Below are 19,069 nucleotides of genomic sequence, written 5' to 3'. Positions count from 1 at the left end.
TGCCTTAGCTCAGGACTCTGATTGCCAAATAGCTCACATGGTCCTAACACAAATGTCTGCTGTCGGCTTTGTGAAACTGTAAATTCCAGCTGACATTTATAGAGAAGAGAAAAATAGAATTCATATTTGAAGATCAGCTAGACCCAAATGCAGATTTAATTACAGAAGTCATTTGAGATAAAGAAAAACAATAGACCTACTTCAACAACTATGCATGAGAAAATAAAGCACTCATATATTAATGGATAAGAGAAGGAGAGTTTAAATGTCATATCATTTCATTATCTGTTAAGAAAGTGGTACTACAATTGCAAATATTTTAGATGGACCATGTGTGTGTTTTTATGCTAGAATTCACACAGATTGCGTATATTCCGTTGTATAGACGGCTGGGTGTATAAGACGACCCCCCCAACGTTTCCAGTTAAAAGATAAAGTTTGGGATATACTCGACTACTAAGACTACCCCACTTCCAATGCACACCAAATAAAAATGAAAAAACATCATATACTGGTGCTATGTATGAACAGTACTGGTGCTGTACTGTATGTGATACCCAGTATATAACAGTACATAGGCGATTGACTGGTTGGATTGGTCAACTTTCACCCTCTCTAAGTGGATTGGTCAGATCTTGTCTACCTGTGTATCAGAGTGGTATGGAAGAATAGATCGCGCTGTGTTCATAAAACACGTCTCTTTCACCCTTCTGGCCCACCCTTCTATCCTATTTACCTCCTTCTCTGCCTCTCAGATCTCGTACATGTGCACCTGCGCCGCTTCACTATCACTACAGTTCTTAGCAGCGAGCAGGGTCGGAGTGGGCCACAGTAGTACAGTTTTTTCCCTCGGTGGCCCCCCCCTCCAGGTCTCTGGTGGGCCCTCCCCTTGTCTGACAGAGCTCCAATTGCTGCCTGCAGCACAAAAATTCTCTTCTCAGTGCTGTAATCACTCATGCTGAGAGCAGTGGCGTAGCTAAGGAGCTATAGTCCTTAATGCAAATTTTACAATGGGCCCCCCCAAGCACTCTATACATAACAATTGATACGACGCGCCAAAACCTGCCAATGGCAACTACAGTGTCAGAGGTGCAAGCAGGGGATGGGAAATAGCTTGTTAATGATTACCACTGTTCAAAGTATCTATGGAAGTGATTATTATGAGCAAAGGACCAATAGAGAGGTAATACTGTAGTTGAGGGAGGGCCCTTCGGGGCCCCTTTGGCCCAAGGGCCCCGATGCGGTTGCAACCTCTATGGTCGCAACCTCTGCAAAGTAGGACATTACTTTATATTGAAGGAGGGGACTCTATGCAAAGTTTTGTTGGGCAGCAGTGTCTCTGAATTACAATGCTGCTAAGATCATGTACATTTGTCCCTATCCATAATACATCATGACCACGCCCACCTTCCGGTGCATGGTCACGCCCTTTTTTCACCGCAATCATGGGATGTGTGGGCCCCAGGTTGAAATTTCTTTGGTGGGCCCCCAGTGTCCCAGTCCGACCCTGGCAGCGAGATCTGAGAGTCGGTAACAGGATAGGGTGTATCAACCGACATCATTGACACTCGGCGTATAAGACGACCCCTGACTTTTCAGAAATTTTCAAGGGTTAAAAAGTAGTCTTATACGCCAGAATATACAGTATATACTGTATAATTATTCATGATTATTGTGTGTGATGAAAACCTAGCATTTGTACAACATTTAAACACAGATTTAAATGAAAACCTAAGTGAGAGGGATATTGAGGCTGACATATTGATTTCCTTTCAAACTATACCAATTGTCTGGCTTTCCTGCTGATTGCATTGGCCGCTGTAGTGTCTGAATCACACACCTGAAACAAGCATGCAGCAATTCCAGTCAGCCTTTAGTCAGAAAAATCTGATCTGTACAATTGTTCAGGATCTCTTGCTGAAAGTATACAGCAGAGATACAATGATTGGGTAGGAGGTGCCCAAAATTAATAAAATGTTTAACCATTTCCCCTCCCCCGGCCGGGACGAGTAACTACGTCCCTGCAAACTGCCATAACTCTGTGCATAACTCTCCCGCCACGCCCCCAAGACCAACCCCCCCCCCCCCCGCGCTCGGTACCGCCGCTCATTACCGCCGATCGTCCGCCGCTAGATCAATGAATGGGAAAACAAATCCCATTCATTGATCTAATTCCCCGCGTGAATGGCTGCAGCTGTCTATACAGACGGCTCGGCCATTCATTCATTCCGTATGCGTAGTGCTTCCATTTCCGTACAAACAGTAAGGAGCTGAAGTCACTACTGAGGACATCTTGTGGCCAAATTGTAATATTACATCCCCCTTTTTTTTCAGTTTATTATCCCTAGTTACCTTTTTATTATTATTATTAACCCCTGACCTCCCACACTCGCCTAAAGTTACCAATTTTTTTTATTTATTTTTTTTAATACATAAATAGTTACCTTAGGGACTGAACTTTTTTAATATGTATACAAAAACTGTATACTAAAATTACTTTATAAATTATGGGCCTGTAATTGGGGATAGATGCAAAACTTAAAAAATGCACCTTTATTTCCAAATGAAATATTGGCGTCATACATTGTACTAGGGAAAAAGTTTAAACGTTGCAATAAACGATACAAACGGGAAAATAAAATGTGTGGGAATTAATTTATGGTAGCATGTTTCATTTTGAAAGTATAATGGCTGAAAACTGAGAAATAATGTTTTTTTTTCAATTTTTTCTTATTCTTCTTACTAAAACTGAGTTAGAAGAAAATAATTTTTAGCAAAAAGTACCCCCCAAAGAAAGCCTATACAGTGGCAAAAAAAACAAGATATAGATTGTTTCGCTGTAATAAGTAGTAATAAAGTTATAGGTGAATGAATGGAAGGAGCGCTGACGGGTGAAAATTGCTCTGGTTTTTTGAGCAGAAAAACCCTTTGAGGTGAAGAGGTTAATATATAAAGGAAGGTAAGAATTTGCTTACCTACTAACGGATATCTAGACTGGTATTCAGGAATAAAAACGTTATTAAAGGACAACTGCAGTGAAAAGTATAGTGAGGCTGCAATATTTACTTCCTTTTAAACAATACCATTTGTCTGGCAGCCCTTCTGACCTATTTGGCTGCAGTAGTGTCTGAAGTACACCAGAAACAAGCTGGCAGATAATCTTGTCAGATCTGACAATAATGTCAGAAACACTGACATTACAGACAGATCTGCTGCATGCTTGTTCAGGGTCTACAGCTAAAAGTTTTAGAGGCAGAGGATCAGCAGGACTGCCAGGCAACTTGTATGGCTTAAAAGGAAAGAAATATGGCAGCCTCCATATCCCTCTTCCTTCAGTTGTCCTTTAAAAAAAACCTTTATTTGTATATACGACAATGTGTTTTTTGAGTCTCAATACCTAGGTAGAGCTCCGCTCCGTCATTCAGCAGGGATGCGCGTGCATCCGTGCGAGCTATTCTCGCTAATTTCCGCCCACAGCTCTTGACGCCGATCAGCGTTAGGCTGTCCTGGGGCTACCATCTTCCCGATGCCTGTCGGCGTTAGGCAGTCAGGAAGGGGTTAATCTGTAGCCGATACTCAAACTAATTAGCTGTAATGGTGAGGAAAAAGGTTAGTGTTAGGAGTGAGGAGGTTATTATTAGGAGTCAAAGGGGAAGGTTAGTAATGGAGTGTGAGGTTAGTGTTAGGGCCCTTTTACACTTAATCAGTTGGTATGCGTTAGTGTGCATTAGTATGCGTTAGTACGCGTTAGTGTGCGTTGGTACGCGTTTATTCCATAGCAGTGCATTGGGAAGAATATTTCAGTTAAAACGCGTTAAGTGTGAAAGGTGCCATAGGAAAACATGGGCATTACTTTAAAAATTAGTTTTCTTTCCGTTTTAACTCAGAGCAACTGATTAAGTGTAAAAGGGCCCTTAGGTGTTAAAAAGGGGGAAGGTTAGTGTTAGAATAGAGTACAGAGAGGCAATAAGAAGAGATATCTCCAAAAATAGTAACTTTGGCAATAACCCGAGCTAAAAAACACAGGCAACCATAACACATGTATACAAAAAAGGATGCTGGGGTTTTTTTTGGAGGGGAAGGGGGCACTGACCCGGAGGGGTGTAATCTCAGTGCTTACCATAGGCGCTGTATTACCCACATATGCCCCTGTTTCTGGGCAATCTGTTTCAATATCCCTGAGTTTTCTAAGCAATTTATAAATGCATGGCATAATAATATTATATGTACGATAGACTCCTTCGGAATGTGTGTGTAGGTAGGCATATCATAAAAACACCATTTCTGCTATTGTTAATCATTGTGGGACTTACAAAGCTAACCAACAGAAGAGCTTGTTTGTCTTCACCTGATTTCCTTTGTTTACCTTGAAAGGTCAGGGTTGTAGGCCCCCTTCTTACAGCACTATAATTAATCATTTATCGGATTAGTTGCCTCATGTATAAATCCAGACTCACTGTGTTTTGTACATAGGCAGATTTGCTTTCTGGAGAAAAAGATTTCAAAATGAAAGGAGTGATTGTTCTGCTTTTCTTTCTATCGCTCAGTCATGCTGACCATAGAGGTAAGCTATTCAATTAATTCTCATCTGCAAGGGACTGACACTCTGTGGCTGTAATGGTGACATATTTATTTATGCTACTTATAAAAGAATTGAATCAAGAGGGATGTAGCTGTCTTTAATGGCTTTCTTTTAAAGAATAACTGAACTGAGAGGGACGTGGAGGCTGTCATATTAAGTTTCTTTTTCACGATACCAGTTACCTGACAGTACTCCTGATCTCTTTGGCTGCTGTAGTATCTGAATCACACACCTAAAACAAGTATGCAGCAAGAATGCAGTCCATATAATCTGATCTGCATGCTTGTTCAGGCTAAATGTATTGGAAGCAGAGGATCAGCAGGGCAGCCAGGTAGTTTGCTTTGTCTAACAAGGGGATAAATATGTCAGCCTTCATATCCCTCTCACATCAGACATGCTTTAAAAAATGCACGTTGTTGTTCAATACCAGTCCGTTTAGTCTAATTCCTTCTGAATTACTGACACTGGATGTAAGCCTGACTTCAGGGGCATAAAGAGATCATTTTCATATTCAGGAGCGATGCATCATGGGAAACCAGTTACTCACTTAAAGCTGAAATGTTGCAAATACCTTCTGTTTTAAGAAGGCAAACTACACTGAGCATTGCTATACTTTCCTAGTGGTCTGGTTTACGAGCATTGTATTAACAGTGCAGGAGATTTGGATGCAGCCGCCACCACCATAGGCCATAATGGGAATTACGACTATAGCAGCGCTCAGTGAGTGATTTGGGCGTCGTCAAAAGACAAAGCACAAATTGCTCTAAAAACACTGTACTTCAGCCGCCAGAAATGGAAGCCGAATTACGTCTTTCCCCCACTATCCATGGCATACTGGAGGGGGAGTAGTAATTGAAGCTTCTGTGACTTGTTCAGGAGCAGGGTAAGCCATTTAACGGCTTTAACCTGCACCCAAATCTCCTGGCAGCAGTTTCATAGGTACGCTTGGGTCACCCTAAGCTGCTTGGGTATTCTATTGACTCTGCATAATGCTGCAGATCTTATATTCTGAGTCCGCTGGCCGCATGCATGTTATAGCATATCTCCCAACTGTCCCTCTTTTGGAGGGACAGTCCCTCTTTGGCAGCCCTTTCCCTCTGTCCCTCTTTCCTCCCCATTTGTTCCTCTTTCAGGACTTTGTCCCACTTTCTATGTAAATATATATATATTTCTACTAAAAAATGTGTTTTATTGAGTCTAAACTTTATTCCTATCCTTTAAATTGATATATTACTAATTTTAAAATGTTTACTATGAAGGAAAATGAATCAGGATAGAAAGGACCAGTGTGGTTTGAATCATAAAACAACATATTTTCTTATGAAATCTTTATGTTATGCGTGACTAGGGATGTGACGAAGTCGTGATCAGGGGTGTGGCGGGGCATGGCTTAAGCGTCCCTCTTTCTCATTTCAAAAAGTTGTGAGGTATGGTAATAGGTGTAATTTAGGAATGCTGACAATAAAGTTTGACATGACAGTCAGATTTGTATTTTTAACAATGAAATAATCAAAACTGCCTACACATTCCTCTCGGTGCATTTTGCTTTGAGGTATGTCCTAAATGCAAAATGCTCTGATGACAATGGGCAGCTTCCTTTAAAAAGCTACTTTCTGCACATTTGTACTATATCAGTAGATACTGACCTTCATATAGGAAAGTGTCTAAATCAAAAGATTAATCCATAAAATTGAAGGTGTTAAAAAAAAATGGGATCTTTAGCATAAGATCTATTGTTGCCCTCTTACATGTTAGAAAGACATATCAAGAATGTGATTTGTTGTTAAACGGAATATGACATTTCTGCATTTTGAATCTTTCTACATGCTCAGTCTTCACTAAAGCAGGGGACACACTTGTCTTTCAGTTTTGCTGCATACAGTACATTTTCTTCACACCAGGGGCCATATGCAATTCATTTTTTCCCCTGAGTTTCCTCCTGAGACATAATTGTTCATCTTCGATTTAAAATAACTTTTCAGCACTTTTCAACTAAAAAAGTACCAAAAAGTAGGTGAAAAAGTAATATCAAAATAATTTTGAGTATCTTCTTTCGTTCTGGTGGTTTAAAGGGCATTTTATTGACAAGTTTAAAAATATCACCCAGTAGAAAACTCAGGAGAAAAAGTGAATTGCATATGGGCCCATGTGTGTTTGTATGCAGAAAAATGAGCGCATTTTTCACAGCAGCTAATGTAATTGAAAGAGAAAACTGACAAAATGTGCAGAATTATCCGGCAAGATGTCAGGTTTTATTTCTGTGTGCGAAAAATGCATGAAGTGTGAATTAGCCCATTGATAATGCTGAAATGTTTTGAACAGAGGCGCCAAAGTAGAGTAAAAACGTCTAAAATCAGTTTAAAAGGGGGAAGCGGTGGCCTTACCTCCCTCAAGGTAAAACAGACAGGGATTCGTTGTTATTATATATCAAACATTAGCATTTATTATAAAAAACTCCTCTTTGCAGCGCGTTTCGCTGTCACAGTTCCGCTTCATCAGGCAATAATCGGAGATACTCTAACAAGTCTGTAGCGTGGACGATTGCCCCTGTCACTGTACTGTACTGTAGACAGAGGCGCTCGGTCACGCTACAGACTTGTTAGAGTATCTCCGATTATTGCCCGATGAAGCGGGACTGTGCCCACGAAACGCGTTGTAAAGAGGAGTTTTTTATAATAAATGCAAATTTTGTATTGTTAATAACGAATCCCTGTCTGTTTTACCTTGAGGGAGGTAAGTCCACCGCTTCCTCCTTTTAAACTGATTTTAGACGTTTTTAATCTACTTTGTCGCCAGGTGGAGGGGTGTTACCCCGTCTTTCTTCCTATCTACAGAGAGTGACTTCTTAAACCTGAGTGGGGTCAGGTCATAATTTTCACCACCTGCTGTTTCAGTTGTTGCCTTCGTGGTAATCCACACTTGTGAATATAATTTCACATACTGTAGAATCTATTTCCGAAAATCAGAAATACTACACTATATTGGGCTCTCGGTCTATACCTTTTCTTCTTTTACTAGCCCATTGATTAACATGAGTTCTCAGTTTAAATCAGTTTTTCTGTGCCGAAAATGTGCATAAAAACAGTTGTGTCCCCGCCTTGTTAGCAGGCTGTAAACATCCGTATGTCTTATGTGGATCTTATATCATTATATGTATGTTATTATCACTACACTGTTTGCACAAAAATGATAAGTGAATCATATCCAAGCCATTAGATATGAATGTTTATTGTTTGCTAAAGTTGATCTTATGGCAGTTAGTGATAATTTTGTCAAAGCAGCCTTCATTGTATACTTGGAGGATCATTATTCTATCCTTTCACTAGCCTTTTGAGCAAAGCCATTTATATTTTTATGAAATAAAATGAACAGTTTAATATACATTACTGCTGGGTTATGTATTTGGTGCTCAGGGATGGTTTTATGTAAAGTAGGACAACTGAATGTGGGACTCCGTACATTTTCATACTCTACTGACAGTAAACTTGTGACCACACCACTATAATACCTGACTTGTTGGACCCCTGACGAGCTTGGTGGCCTAGGCGGTTGCCCAGTTTTGCACTATGGAAGTACCTACCCTGCTGATGCTCCAGTTGGCAGGACCACTCACAGAAATACAGTTGACCAAGGTTTTAATGAGGTGACTGATTGGTGTATAGGATGCTTTGTGCAGTTTACATAGGAATTAAACAGCTAAGAAAATGCATCAACACATAAATCCACAGAACTGAGAGCATCACCCATGCAATCTTACAATCTAAATGGGTTAAAATAACTATCATTGCTAATACAGAAACACTCTAAGCTCTGCAATCTCTGCTCTCAACCTTATAGCTTCATTTGTGCGCTGATGCATATTGTCACCTGGGGTATGTATCTATGTCGTTATTTATATTCATAGCATTATTTCCCATGCCAATCAATGCAACCTGGGACCCTACACAGTATTATTACCGGAGCTCAATTAACTGCCTATATGCAAAGCTAGTGAATTCAAGCTTAATCATGCTGATTACAATCCACAGAGGTGTAAATTATTTTCTGGATCTGACAAACCACGCTCTGCACTGTTGGTAGAAAGAAAGAGGATAAAACATTGGGATTAATGGTTCTAATATGCATGATTTTATGGCATAGGACACAATAACAATTAGTAATCCAAGCATGTTGTTAAGTTTCTGAACAAAATTCCATGAATCTTGCTACTCTGCAGGCAGCACCATCACCATGGTTAACGTATTTCATGAGTTCCATAACAAGCTGAGAATGTGACTGTGTGATATTCAAGTAAATAAAATAACGATATAGCAGGCACCTCTATAATAAGGAAAAAATAAAGGAAGTATGACATCGCATATAAAAACAGTAGTATATCATAGCATGGAAGCAAGCAGGCAGACACATCCTGCAATATCTTCCTTGTGGTGATAAGAAGTTATTAGTCTAGCCTACTCTTCTCTTTTGAAGAAGCTACAAATAGCTGCTGAGCTGCCTGTGTGCTTTCTTCTATGTTGTGAGGTACTGAGATGACCTTTGACTTACATGCAGCATTGATTTCAAAGTTACATTCGGCTTCTAACTTTCACAAAAACAAAATGTACACTACATCGGGACATAGACTGGCAGGAGCTAATTCCAACTATTGGTGGCCACTAAAAAAAAACAGAGCAGTAATCATCTGAATAGTATTGATTACCAAATCAGCTTTTTTTTTCATATTAAGAAAAGATCAACCACATGCTAACAATTGTCATTGAGAATGGGAGCACACTTATCTGTGCAGAAAATGATTTTTCTGCTTTGTGGATGCCTGTATTTTTCTGTGTGTTTTGTGATTTTGGTTGTGTGTTTTTGTATGTGTTTGCAATTGTATCTTTTATGCATTTGGTTTTGCATTTTTTTTATTTCCCCCTTTCCAATGGAAAAAAATACGGCATCATAGATCCCAACTGTCCCTTTTTCTGAGGGACAGTCTCTTTTTGGGAGCCCTGTCCCTCTGTCCCTCTTTCACCCTCATTTGTCCCTCTTTCAGGATTTTGTCCCTCTTTCTATGTAAATATATATATTTCTATACTAAAAATGTGTTTGATTGATTCTAAACTTTATTCCCAACCTTTAAATTTATATATTACTAATTGTAAAATGTTACTATGAAGGGAAATGAACCAGGATAGAAAGGACCAGTGTGGTTTGAATTATAAAACAACATATTTCTCTTATGAAATCTTTATGGTATGCGTGACTAGAGGTGTGGTGAGGGCGTGGCCAGGGGTGTGGCAGGGGTTGACTTAAGTGTCCCTTTTTCTCATCTCAAAAAGTTGGGAGGTATGCGGCATCATATTTATTTTGTAAAAAATGCACGCGGAATGCATGCAGTTTTTTTTTCACCCTCATAGTAAAGCACTGTATGCAAATTGCATGTGATTCACATACAGTATACAGAAATAAGCTACATGTTGTGCATTTCAAAAATGTTGCAGTGCAAAACACAGATAGCTGTCTTTTGCTCTGCGGCCCACAGACTTTCATTATGGGCAATTTTGCATGTGTTCCCCAGGGGATTCAGCTACATGTGCTCCTATCCTTACTGGTCACTGGTATCCTAAACAAAAGTAGTGACTGACCTGTGCTTTTGGCTAGTCAGAGTGAGCCATGTTTTGAATAGCCAGACAGGCTAGCCAATCAGCACTTTTGTTTACAGCCTTATTTACCAAGTAGTAACTTTCCTACACTCTGTTTTACCTTTCTTTTATAAAGTATATAAGAGATATAGAGCAGACTTGTTAAAGGACACCTGAAGTGAGAGTTATATGGAGGCTGCCATATTTATTTCCTGATAAACAATATCAGTTACCTGGCAGCCCTATAATCTATTTGGCTGCAGTAGTGTCAGAATAACACCAGAAACAAGCATGTTGCTTGTCAGATCTGACAATAATGTCAGAAACATCTGATCTGCTGCATGCTTGTTCGGGGTCTATGGCTAAAAGTAATAGGGATGGAGGATCAGCAGGGCTGCCAGGCAACTGGTATTGCTTAAAAGGAAATAAATACGGCAGCTTCCATATCCCTCTCGCTTCAGTTGTCCTCTAAGCAGCACTCGCTGGATGGAGAAAATCCCACTATTTTCTATCCTAATGATGCTAAGGCCCCAATTCATTAAAAATGTTTCCTGAGCTGTGTTAGGGATTGTTTACACTTGGAGCGATTTCGCTTTTTTTTAAGCGTTGGCGGTTTTTGAAAAAAGCCCTAAAAGCGCTTCTGCAATGTTGCTCTATGTAAATGTTGAGCTTTCTATCCAGTCGCAAACGCAGGGTCCTGCACCATTTTGTGTTTGCGATTCAATAGAAAGGATAGGGAAATCACTAAGCGCTTGAAAAAGTGCTTTGAAAAGCGATTTCCAACGCATATTTATGTATTTATTCATTTCAAGGGCAAACAGTTCACTTCCTGACTGACGTCAGGAAGTGAAAAAAGTATCGCTGCACAAAAGCACTTAGAAAAGTGCTTTTCTAGGTGCAAATCACTCTGAAAGCACTTAGAAAAGCGCCTTCAAAATCGCTCCATAAATCGATCAGCACTTGCGATAGCGATGGCGATTTATATGTGAACAAGGCCTAAAAGAATTAAGGCCTGATCAGTAAATTACCCTTTTAGTCATCAGGGTCTCAAATTCAATAAACTTTTATTTTAAAGTTTCACTCAGAAGATGATTTTACACCTTATCAATAAAATATTCATCACCAGCAAGCAAATTTATAGTACCAAATTGGCATTACTTGTCTTTACTATCTTTAATGATTTTTTAATTATTATTTTGTATTTATATAGCGCCAACATCTTCTGCAGCGCTGTACAGGGGTCCATCTGAAAATGGCGCCTGCGAATAATGGCGCACGGTGTTGCCGCTAATCCGTTTGGCGCTTATCGCTATTTAACCTTAAAGCCTTATCGCTAACGTTAAAGCCTTATTGTTATTTAGCATTAACACACAGAACCCTCTCTGTACCCATCCCTAACCCTAAGACCCCCCCTGGTGGTACTTAACCCTAACCACTCCCCTGGTGGTGCCTAACCCTAACCACCCCTCTGGTGGTGCCTAACCCTAACCACCCCCTGGTGGTGCCTAACCCTAAGCACCCCCCTGGTTGTGCCTAACCCTAACCACCCCCCTGGTGGTGCCTAACCCTAAGCACCCCCCTGTTGGTGCCTAACCCTAAGCACCCCCTGGTGTTGCCTAACCCTAAGCACCCCCCTGGTGATGCCTAACCCTAAGACCTCCCTGGTGGTGCCTAACCCTAAATCTCCCCTGGTGGTGCCTAACCCTAACCTTGACAGTGTTACATTAAATCCATTCACTGTTTTGCAGTTAAATAACTTCTGCAGTTTGGCTTATGTAGGGCACTATTGATAAATAATGTTACTGTGTACAATAACATCTGCTGTTTGGCATATGAACGGCACTATTGATAAATAACGTTACTGTGTGCCATTTTTCTTCTTTTTCCCCTGTGCAGCATTATTATGCAGTACTAACGATAAATAGCGATAAGCGTATCTTTTTAATGCGGTGCCATTTGTATGCATAGGCGCTGTACGCCATTATTCACTGATCCGCTGTACAGAGTATACTGCCTTGTCACTTAACTGTCCCTCAGAGGAGATCACAATCTAATTCCTACCACAGCCATATGTCTACGTATGAATTGTGTAGCGTTTGTATCATAGTCTAGGGCCATTTTAGGGGGAAGCCAATTAACTAATCTATACGTTTTGGGGGGGTGGGGGGTGGGAGGAAACCGGAGTGCCCAGATAACACCCATGCAGACTTGGGGAGAACATGCAAACTCTGTGCAGTTAGTGTCCTGGCTGGGATTCGAACCAGGGACCCCTTTCTGCAAGGCGAGAGTGTTAATCATTATGCCACCGTATTAATTTTCTAGGTGGTAAACTATATTTTGTAAACAAGATGAGATAACACATATAATAGCGTCTGTTTAACTCATGCTGAAATAAGAGTATTTTTCCCTGTTCGGTTTTATTTCTGTGCTGAAGAGATTTTCAAAAGTCTGTTCTGAGATTTGGTGTGAAACTTTTTAAGCAGTTTTCCTTCACCTTTTCAACTTTAGGTTTACCCTTCAAACAAGGGTAAATAGGTATGTATTTGTTTGCTGATCCGATATATGTAGTCAGCACTGTTAGTATAGATTGTTTTTCATGGTTCTGCTTGATAAAGGAGTCATTTGCTGAAAACATTCCAGCTATTAGATCATTTTATGATACTATAAAAAGCGAAGGTAAAAAATATTTATTGAAAATGGTGTTGGCGTGTACTTTGCATTTCTGAAGGACACCTGTGAGCTGACTTATTTTGAGGTGAAAAAAATTGCCTCATGCTTTTAGACATAACAGACTGCATTGCCATTTTCTGCCCAATTCAATTGCTACATTAATATATGTGCTGCTGGTGTGAAAAAAAAATTGTATCATGTATTGAAGCTTTCCCTATGTGTATTAAGAATGTAGGCAATTTTTGCGCAATTTCTATTGGTTTTTCCATACACATCGCCTATTGGCTAGGCCTTGACAAAATAATATTAATATTATTTATTCTATATTTTAAAGCAGACTTGAACTCAGAACTTCCTCTTTGCTCTAAAAGATAAGCAACAGCATACTAACTTTTAAAGAGAAACATTTCTTTGTTACAGCGGATACAAATTCTGCAATAAATCTGCAGCGTGTCTACTTACTGCTTTTGTGGAAGCAGACATATTAATAACATTCTGTGCTTTCAAATTAACTGCTCTGCCGAGGCAGCCAGCTGACACAGCTGAGAGATCAAATTACAATTTGTGATTAGACACAGACGAGGGAGATTAAGACAGGCTAAACTCTCTACATACATACAGGGTGTATTTCTCTCTGCCTTCTGTCCTGTGCAAGAGTTCAGGTCCACTTTAAAGGGAAGGTGCGCAGTACGGTCCGGATGATGTCAGTGCAACTCCGTGAGCCACATACTGCAGCGGAGTAGACATCTTGCACCCCCTGCCAACGGCAGGGAGTGAAGCTGCGGCAAGGGCACGGGTCGACTGCAAGGGGCTGGAGGAAGCCCCAAGTATGTAGATTTTTTTGATTTTTAATCACCTTGGACCTTCCCTTTAAGGAATATTTAAACTGACTTATTTAAACTGGGTGGCTGGATAGTGTAATGGTTAAGAGCTCTGCATCTGACATGGGCAACCAGGGTTCAAATCTCAGCCCTGCCTGTAAGCCAGCACCTATTCAGCAGGAGACCTTAGGCAAGTCTCCCTAACACTGCTACTGCCTATAGAGCGTGTCCTAGTGGCTGCAGTTCTGGTGCTTTGAATCCGTCAGGAGATTAGTGCTATATATGTCTTTGGGCTTGATTCACAAAAGAGTGCTAACTGATAGCACAGCCATTTTCGCGTTGCGCGCGATCGCAAATTTTTGCACGAAACAATAATGCTTTCACACGCATGTATTGAAGTATCACTCGTCCTGACCACTAGTCAGAACTGTAATTGATTGTAGTAGTCCTAAAGCTACATACACACATACGACAACGATCGTTCGTTGTGAACGACGAACTAACTTTTAATTGACGAAAGAACGACCTAAGTAAAGTTAGTTTTTAAAGATGTGTAACGATCTGATCGTTAGAACGAACGTTACATCACGTAAAGCAACTATTGCGCTTGTGCATAAAAGTGAGAAGTTTCATGGAGAAATATCTAAATGCGCATGTCAAGCCTAGTACGAACGACCGTTTCCAACGATGTACTACTTTTGCAAACGATCGTCGTTGGAAAGAAATCCGCCAAGCTAGAGCGTTCTTTTTTAACAATCTGGCTCGTCCGTCGTTAGACTTAATGGTCGTTGGCTGCTTTTTTTTAAACGATCGTCGTTTGAAATAATCGGGGAACGATCGTTTCAAACGACTATAGTCGCATGTGTGTACGCACCTTTAGGGCTGGAACCCACAAGAGCGTTTTTTTGAGCATTTTGGCAGCGCTGCGATACGCTAGCGTTTTGTCAAAACGCTCAGCTGATGTTAATGGATGGGGCAACTTCCACAGGAGCGTTTGCGTTTCCCAGAAACGCAAACGCAGGACCTGCAGCATTTTGGGAGCGTTAGCGCTTCAATGTAAAGTATTGAAACGCTAGCAGAAACTCTCAGCAAAACCTAAACTGAGCGGTTTTGCTAGCGTTTTGCGGTTCAGCACACTGTAACAAAATTAAAAATAATTCACAGGACCAATCAGGATAAAAACGCGAAACGCAAAACGCTACACAACCGCTGAGCAAAAAAATACACTGTTGCAAAACGCGACCGAAAACGTGCATGAATCCGCTTGCAAACCGCTCAGACAAAACGCTAGCAGTTGCGTTTTGCGCTTGCGGTTTTCAGTGGGTTCCAGGCCTAACACATGAGGATAGAGAACCTTCAGTGCAATTTCTTCATCAATTTATATGGGCAAGTGATGAGGAAGCTTTTACAGACAGCAATAAAAACTTGAAATAGTCTCTTTTCATTTGCCACCCATTTATTTTCTCGCCAAAGCTAACATAAGGCTTCATTTAAATCAGACAAAAGCTATCAAGCATGAGAGTGTGTTGAATAATTTATTCTACTCATAGAACTCAACTTGCTTTAACACATTTTTTTCTATTTTTTCAATTGAAAAGCTTTTAAAGATCTAAATGCAAAAGCACGTTACCTGTGATTCTACTTTGCAACAAAGACATTGTGATTCAATTGCCATAGTATTACAAATTCAAACAATACAATAGCCCAATGCTAAGAATAAGAACTTGTAATCCACATAGTTAGCCACATAATATAAATCACCATCATCTGGAACTCCAGTGGAAAGGGTTTTGTTTTGTGTTTTGCTATCTGCTTTCAGGTTGAGGGAGATTTGTAAGGATCAGGGTCACAGAGAGCAGGAAGTAAACTTTTTCCACTCTGCCCACGGTGATAGATTTGGTTGCAATTCTGTAAATGTAACATAAAATGCTGACTCTAAGGGCTCGTTTCCACTATCGCGAATCCGCATGCGTCCAACGCATGCGAATTTGCACATGTAATGCAAGTAGATGAGCCTGTTTCTACTGTAGCGTTGTTGAGGTACGTTTTTTTCAGTGGTGAAAAAATGCACAAAAGAGCCGCAGAATTCGCCTGCGAGTGGAATGCATGTGAATCGCAGCTAATGTATTTAATAGGAAATTTGCATGCTGTTTTGGTATGCAAATTTTCAAAATCAATGGAAAAGCACACCGGCATTGCCATGGTTAAATTCGCAACGCAATAGTGGAAACGAGCCCTAAATGTCCTAATTTAGCATGTTGTGCAGCACTGAATTGGATTATTAATATTTACGAGAGCTAGTTACCAGGGGTGCTCGGATACCACTTTTAAAATCCAAGGGCAAATGAGGCATGTAGCATCATTATTTTTTAAAGGGTATGTGGAGACTTAAAATCCCCCCCCCCCCCAAAAAAAAATGGCTGTCAATTAACATTAGGCCTAGGTTCCAGACAGCGGTCGTGCAGCCCACATTGGTTGTCATTCATAAAAGTGTGTTCGGTAACATAAATCCCTGCGGGAAAATACCGCATTCGGTATTTTAGACTTTTGTGTGCTCATACATAAAAATGTTTACAGTTGCGATAGCAGTGCGGTATTTTCCCGAACTAGGCTGGCTCTAGGCAGGCGGTAGGCTTGCGGAAACACTAGAAGCTGCCGAGTTGATACATTTTCTCCTCCAGAGACAGCGTTACTGTAGAAGAGGCAGCCCCAGCATCCCTTTACATGTGCAATTTTTTTTTAAACTGCCTCTGTTTGCCCTGAATCTGAGCTGAATCTGTCTATTAGTCTTTCTAAACAATCTATTTAATTGCTACAGCTTAGAAGAACTTCAAAAGAATGTTATACATGCAGGCTTTGTGATGTGAAATAAATCTGAAAACAGGTACCCAAGGGGTTAAAAAACACAGCCTTGGTATTCTGGGATGCCTTTTTTTGCTCTGCTCTCACTGCTGCTGTTGCCTGGGAGGTCTGTCTCATTAGCTTAGCTGTTCTCCGCATGCTTATCGGCTCTGCCAAGGAAGCGGTATTATCCGCGCTGACACCGCTTGCTCTAATCTTTATGAATTGACATGTAATGACATGTGTTAACATAATCACCACACAAGGCGGTAATTTATCGCACTACTCGGTAATTGTAGCTTTTCATGTGGAAACAACTTTTATGAATAGACACTTTGCTAAGTGCTCAGTAAATTCAGCTGTTCTCAGCATTTCCGCATGCGTAAATGCTTTATGAATGATAGCCATTGTGTCCAAAGTCCAACCGCACAACTGGGACATGACAGTTTTCAGCCAAGACACCTCCAAAAAATTATGCAGCAATTGTGTTTTGGGTTTAATATAGGTGGTATCAGTGGCCTGTGGCACCCTGGCCTGGCGGTGGGAGCTGCACAGGCAGCAGGAGCAGGGCAATAAAGCAGCAGCAGGTGTAACGTGTGCCAGGAGCGTGCCGGACGTGGCACGTGGAAATTGGCACTTAGCGCGTGTCACGTGGCACTTGCCAAGTGTCATGTGGTACTTGCCAAGTGTCATGTGGCACTTTCCACGTGTCACGTGGCACTTGCCACATGTCACGTGGCATTTGCAAAGTGTCACCTGGCACTTGCCAAGTGTCACGTGGCAAGTGACACGTAGCAAGTGCCATGTGACACAGGGCAAGTGACATGTGACACATGGCATGTGACACGTGACACGTGGCAAGTGACACTTGGCAAGTGCCACGCGACACTTGGCAAGTGCCATGTGACACAGAACTGCTGTGCTGTGAGCAGTGCCAGTGTGACAGTTAGTGTGCCAAGTGTCATGGGGCACTTGCCATGTGTCACGTGCCACATGCCACGTGTTACTTGGCACACTAACTGTCACACTGGCACTGCTCACAGCACAGCAGTTCTGTAGAAAGCTAACACAGTAGTACTACTACTCTAACAACTACTAGCACGCTGACTGCAGTACTACAGTACTAACTACACAATAACACAGTAATCCTCCTATCCCCTAATCCCTAACCTACCTAACCTATACCTAAGGCTAATAGCTGGCAAACAGGCAGCAGCTGGCCTGGTCTGTGCAAAGCACACACACAGACACATAGCAGCTGCCTGCAGCACACACTGACTGCCATACAATGACATCAATCAAGCTTATTAACGATTTAACAATAGTGTAGTGATAGTGAAGGGGTTAATCACTGAACAGCTTTAGGTTTATAACTGTGTACAGCCCCCTTGCTAGGCCACCAGCACTGGAGCATGTCTCTCAGTGAGCATTCAGCAAGCTAAGACGATATGTCTCATCATGGCAGCCCTCCTTATTATACAGGGGGGCTGGCCAGTGTTCCTTTCTGTGATTGGGTGCCAGGGTTTAGGCTGGGAGCCCTCTGATTGGCTCCAGGACGTCATCTCCTTAGTTACAGTATTTCAGATCCGGATATCCGCAAATATCCACGGATATCCGGGTTATGCAGCCAAATATCCGCAGATAGCTATCCGGATTTCTACAGAAATCCGGAATCCAGAATCTGATGCGGATAGCGTTAAACTGTTCGGATATTGGGGTTACCCGGATATCCGAAATCCGGATGTGCACCCCTGCTATGTACATTTCCTGTGCTCCTTTAACGATTACCCATTTTAGGATGCCCAATTTCGTGTTCCTTGCATGATTGAAATATTTATTAACCTTAATTGTGTATGAAAGAGAGAGTGGTAGAGTGCCATTACAGTGTAATTCCAGCCAAAACATTTATTTAGTTTGGATGTAATGAGAAAGCTTTTTGCAAACGTGCACATTCTCAATGACCTTGTCCCTGGTAAAATAAGTGATGGAAATCACGTGAATCTCCTAACCCTGCTATGGAAGCAGAATCCATAGAGACACTACTGTGTGTGTATGGCATTCCACCCTGATTCCTGCAAGAGGGATTAGGTCCTGATTCCTGCAAGTGACATGCTCATTCCAAAACATTATCTTCATTTATCTCTGGCTACCCAGATGCGCACTTGCTTCTGAGGATGGTTTGTAGCTTTGCTGCGGTTAACCTTTTTACATTTCTGCTCAGAAGCAAGAGATTGGGCAATTTCCTTTTTCTAGAACAGTGCAGAATACATGGTTCTATTAATAATGGTTACGTTTCTATGTTCTGAGGATTTGCAAATAGGAATGGCCGGAAATGCCAATTTCCGATTCCGCAGAAATTCTGCCATCTGTAAATGCCGATTTCTGCTACCGCTTTATTCCGACAGTATTCTGCGGTATACCGACGCTATTCTGATTTCGCTGAAATTTTCGCTTACCACACTACAAATCTTCCTTCTCTGATTGACTTATTCATTCCTAGTCTTCTGATTGGCTTAAAATTACCGAATATC

General features: G+C 41.2%; 1 protein-coding gene across 1 annotated transcript in view; it reads left to right on the top strand.

Moving 5' to 3' along the window:
* Positions 1-4,458: 4,458 nt before the first annotated feature.
* The window catches only part of GC (GC vitamin D binding protein), a 257,077-nt gene continuing 242,466 nt past the window's right edge, over positions 4,459-19,069 (top strand). Inside the window, exon 1 of the mRNA XM_068233393.1 lies at positions 4,459-4,564. Within this exon, the coding sequence (XP_068089494.1) occupies positions 4,507-4,564 (58 nt within the window). The 5' untranslated portion in view covers positions 4,459-4,506. The remainder of the gene's footprint in view (positions 4,565-19,069) is intronic.

The sequence above is a fragment of the Hyperolius riggenbachi genome, chromosome 1, assembly GCF_040937935.1.
Source record: "Hyperolius riggenbachi isolate aHypRig1 chromosome 1, aHypRig1.pri, whole genome shotgun sequence".
NCBI classification, from domain to species: Eukaryota; Metazoa; Chordata; class Amphibia; order Anura; family Hyperoliidae; genus Hyperolius; species Hyperolius riggenbachi.
Note: the sequence above shows the minus strand (reverse complement) of the source record. Positions and strands in the feature narration are given on the sequence as shown.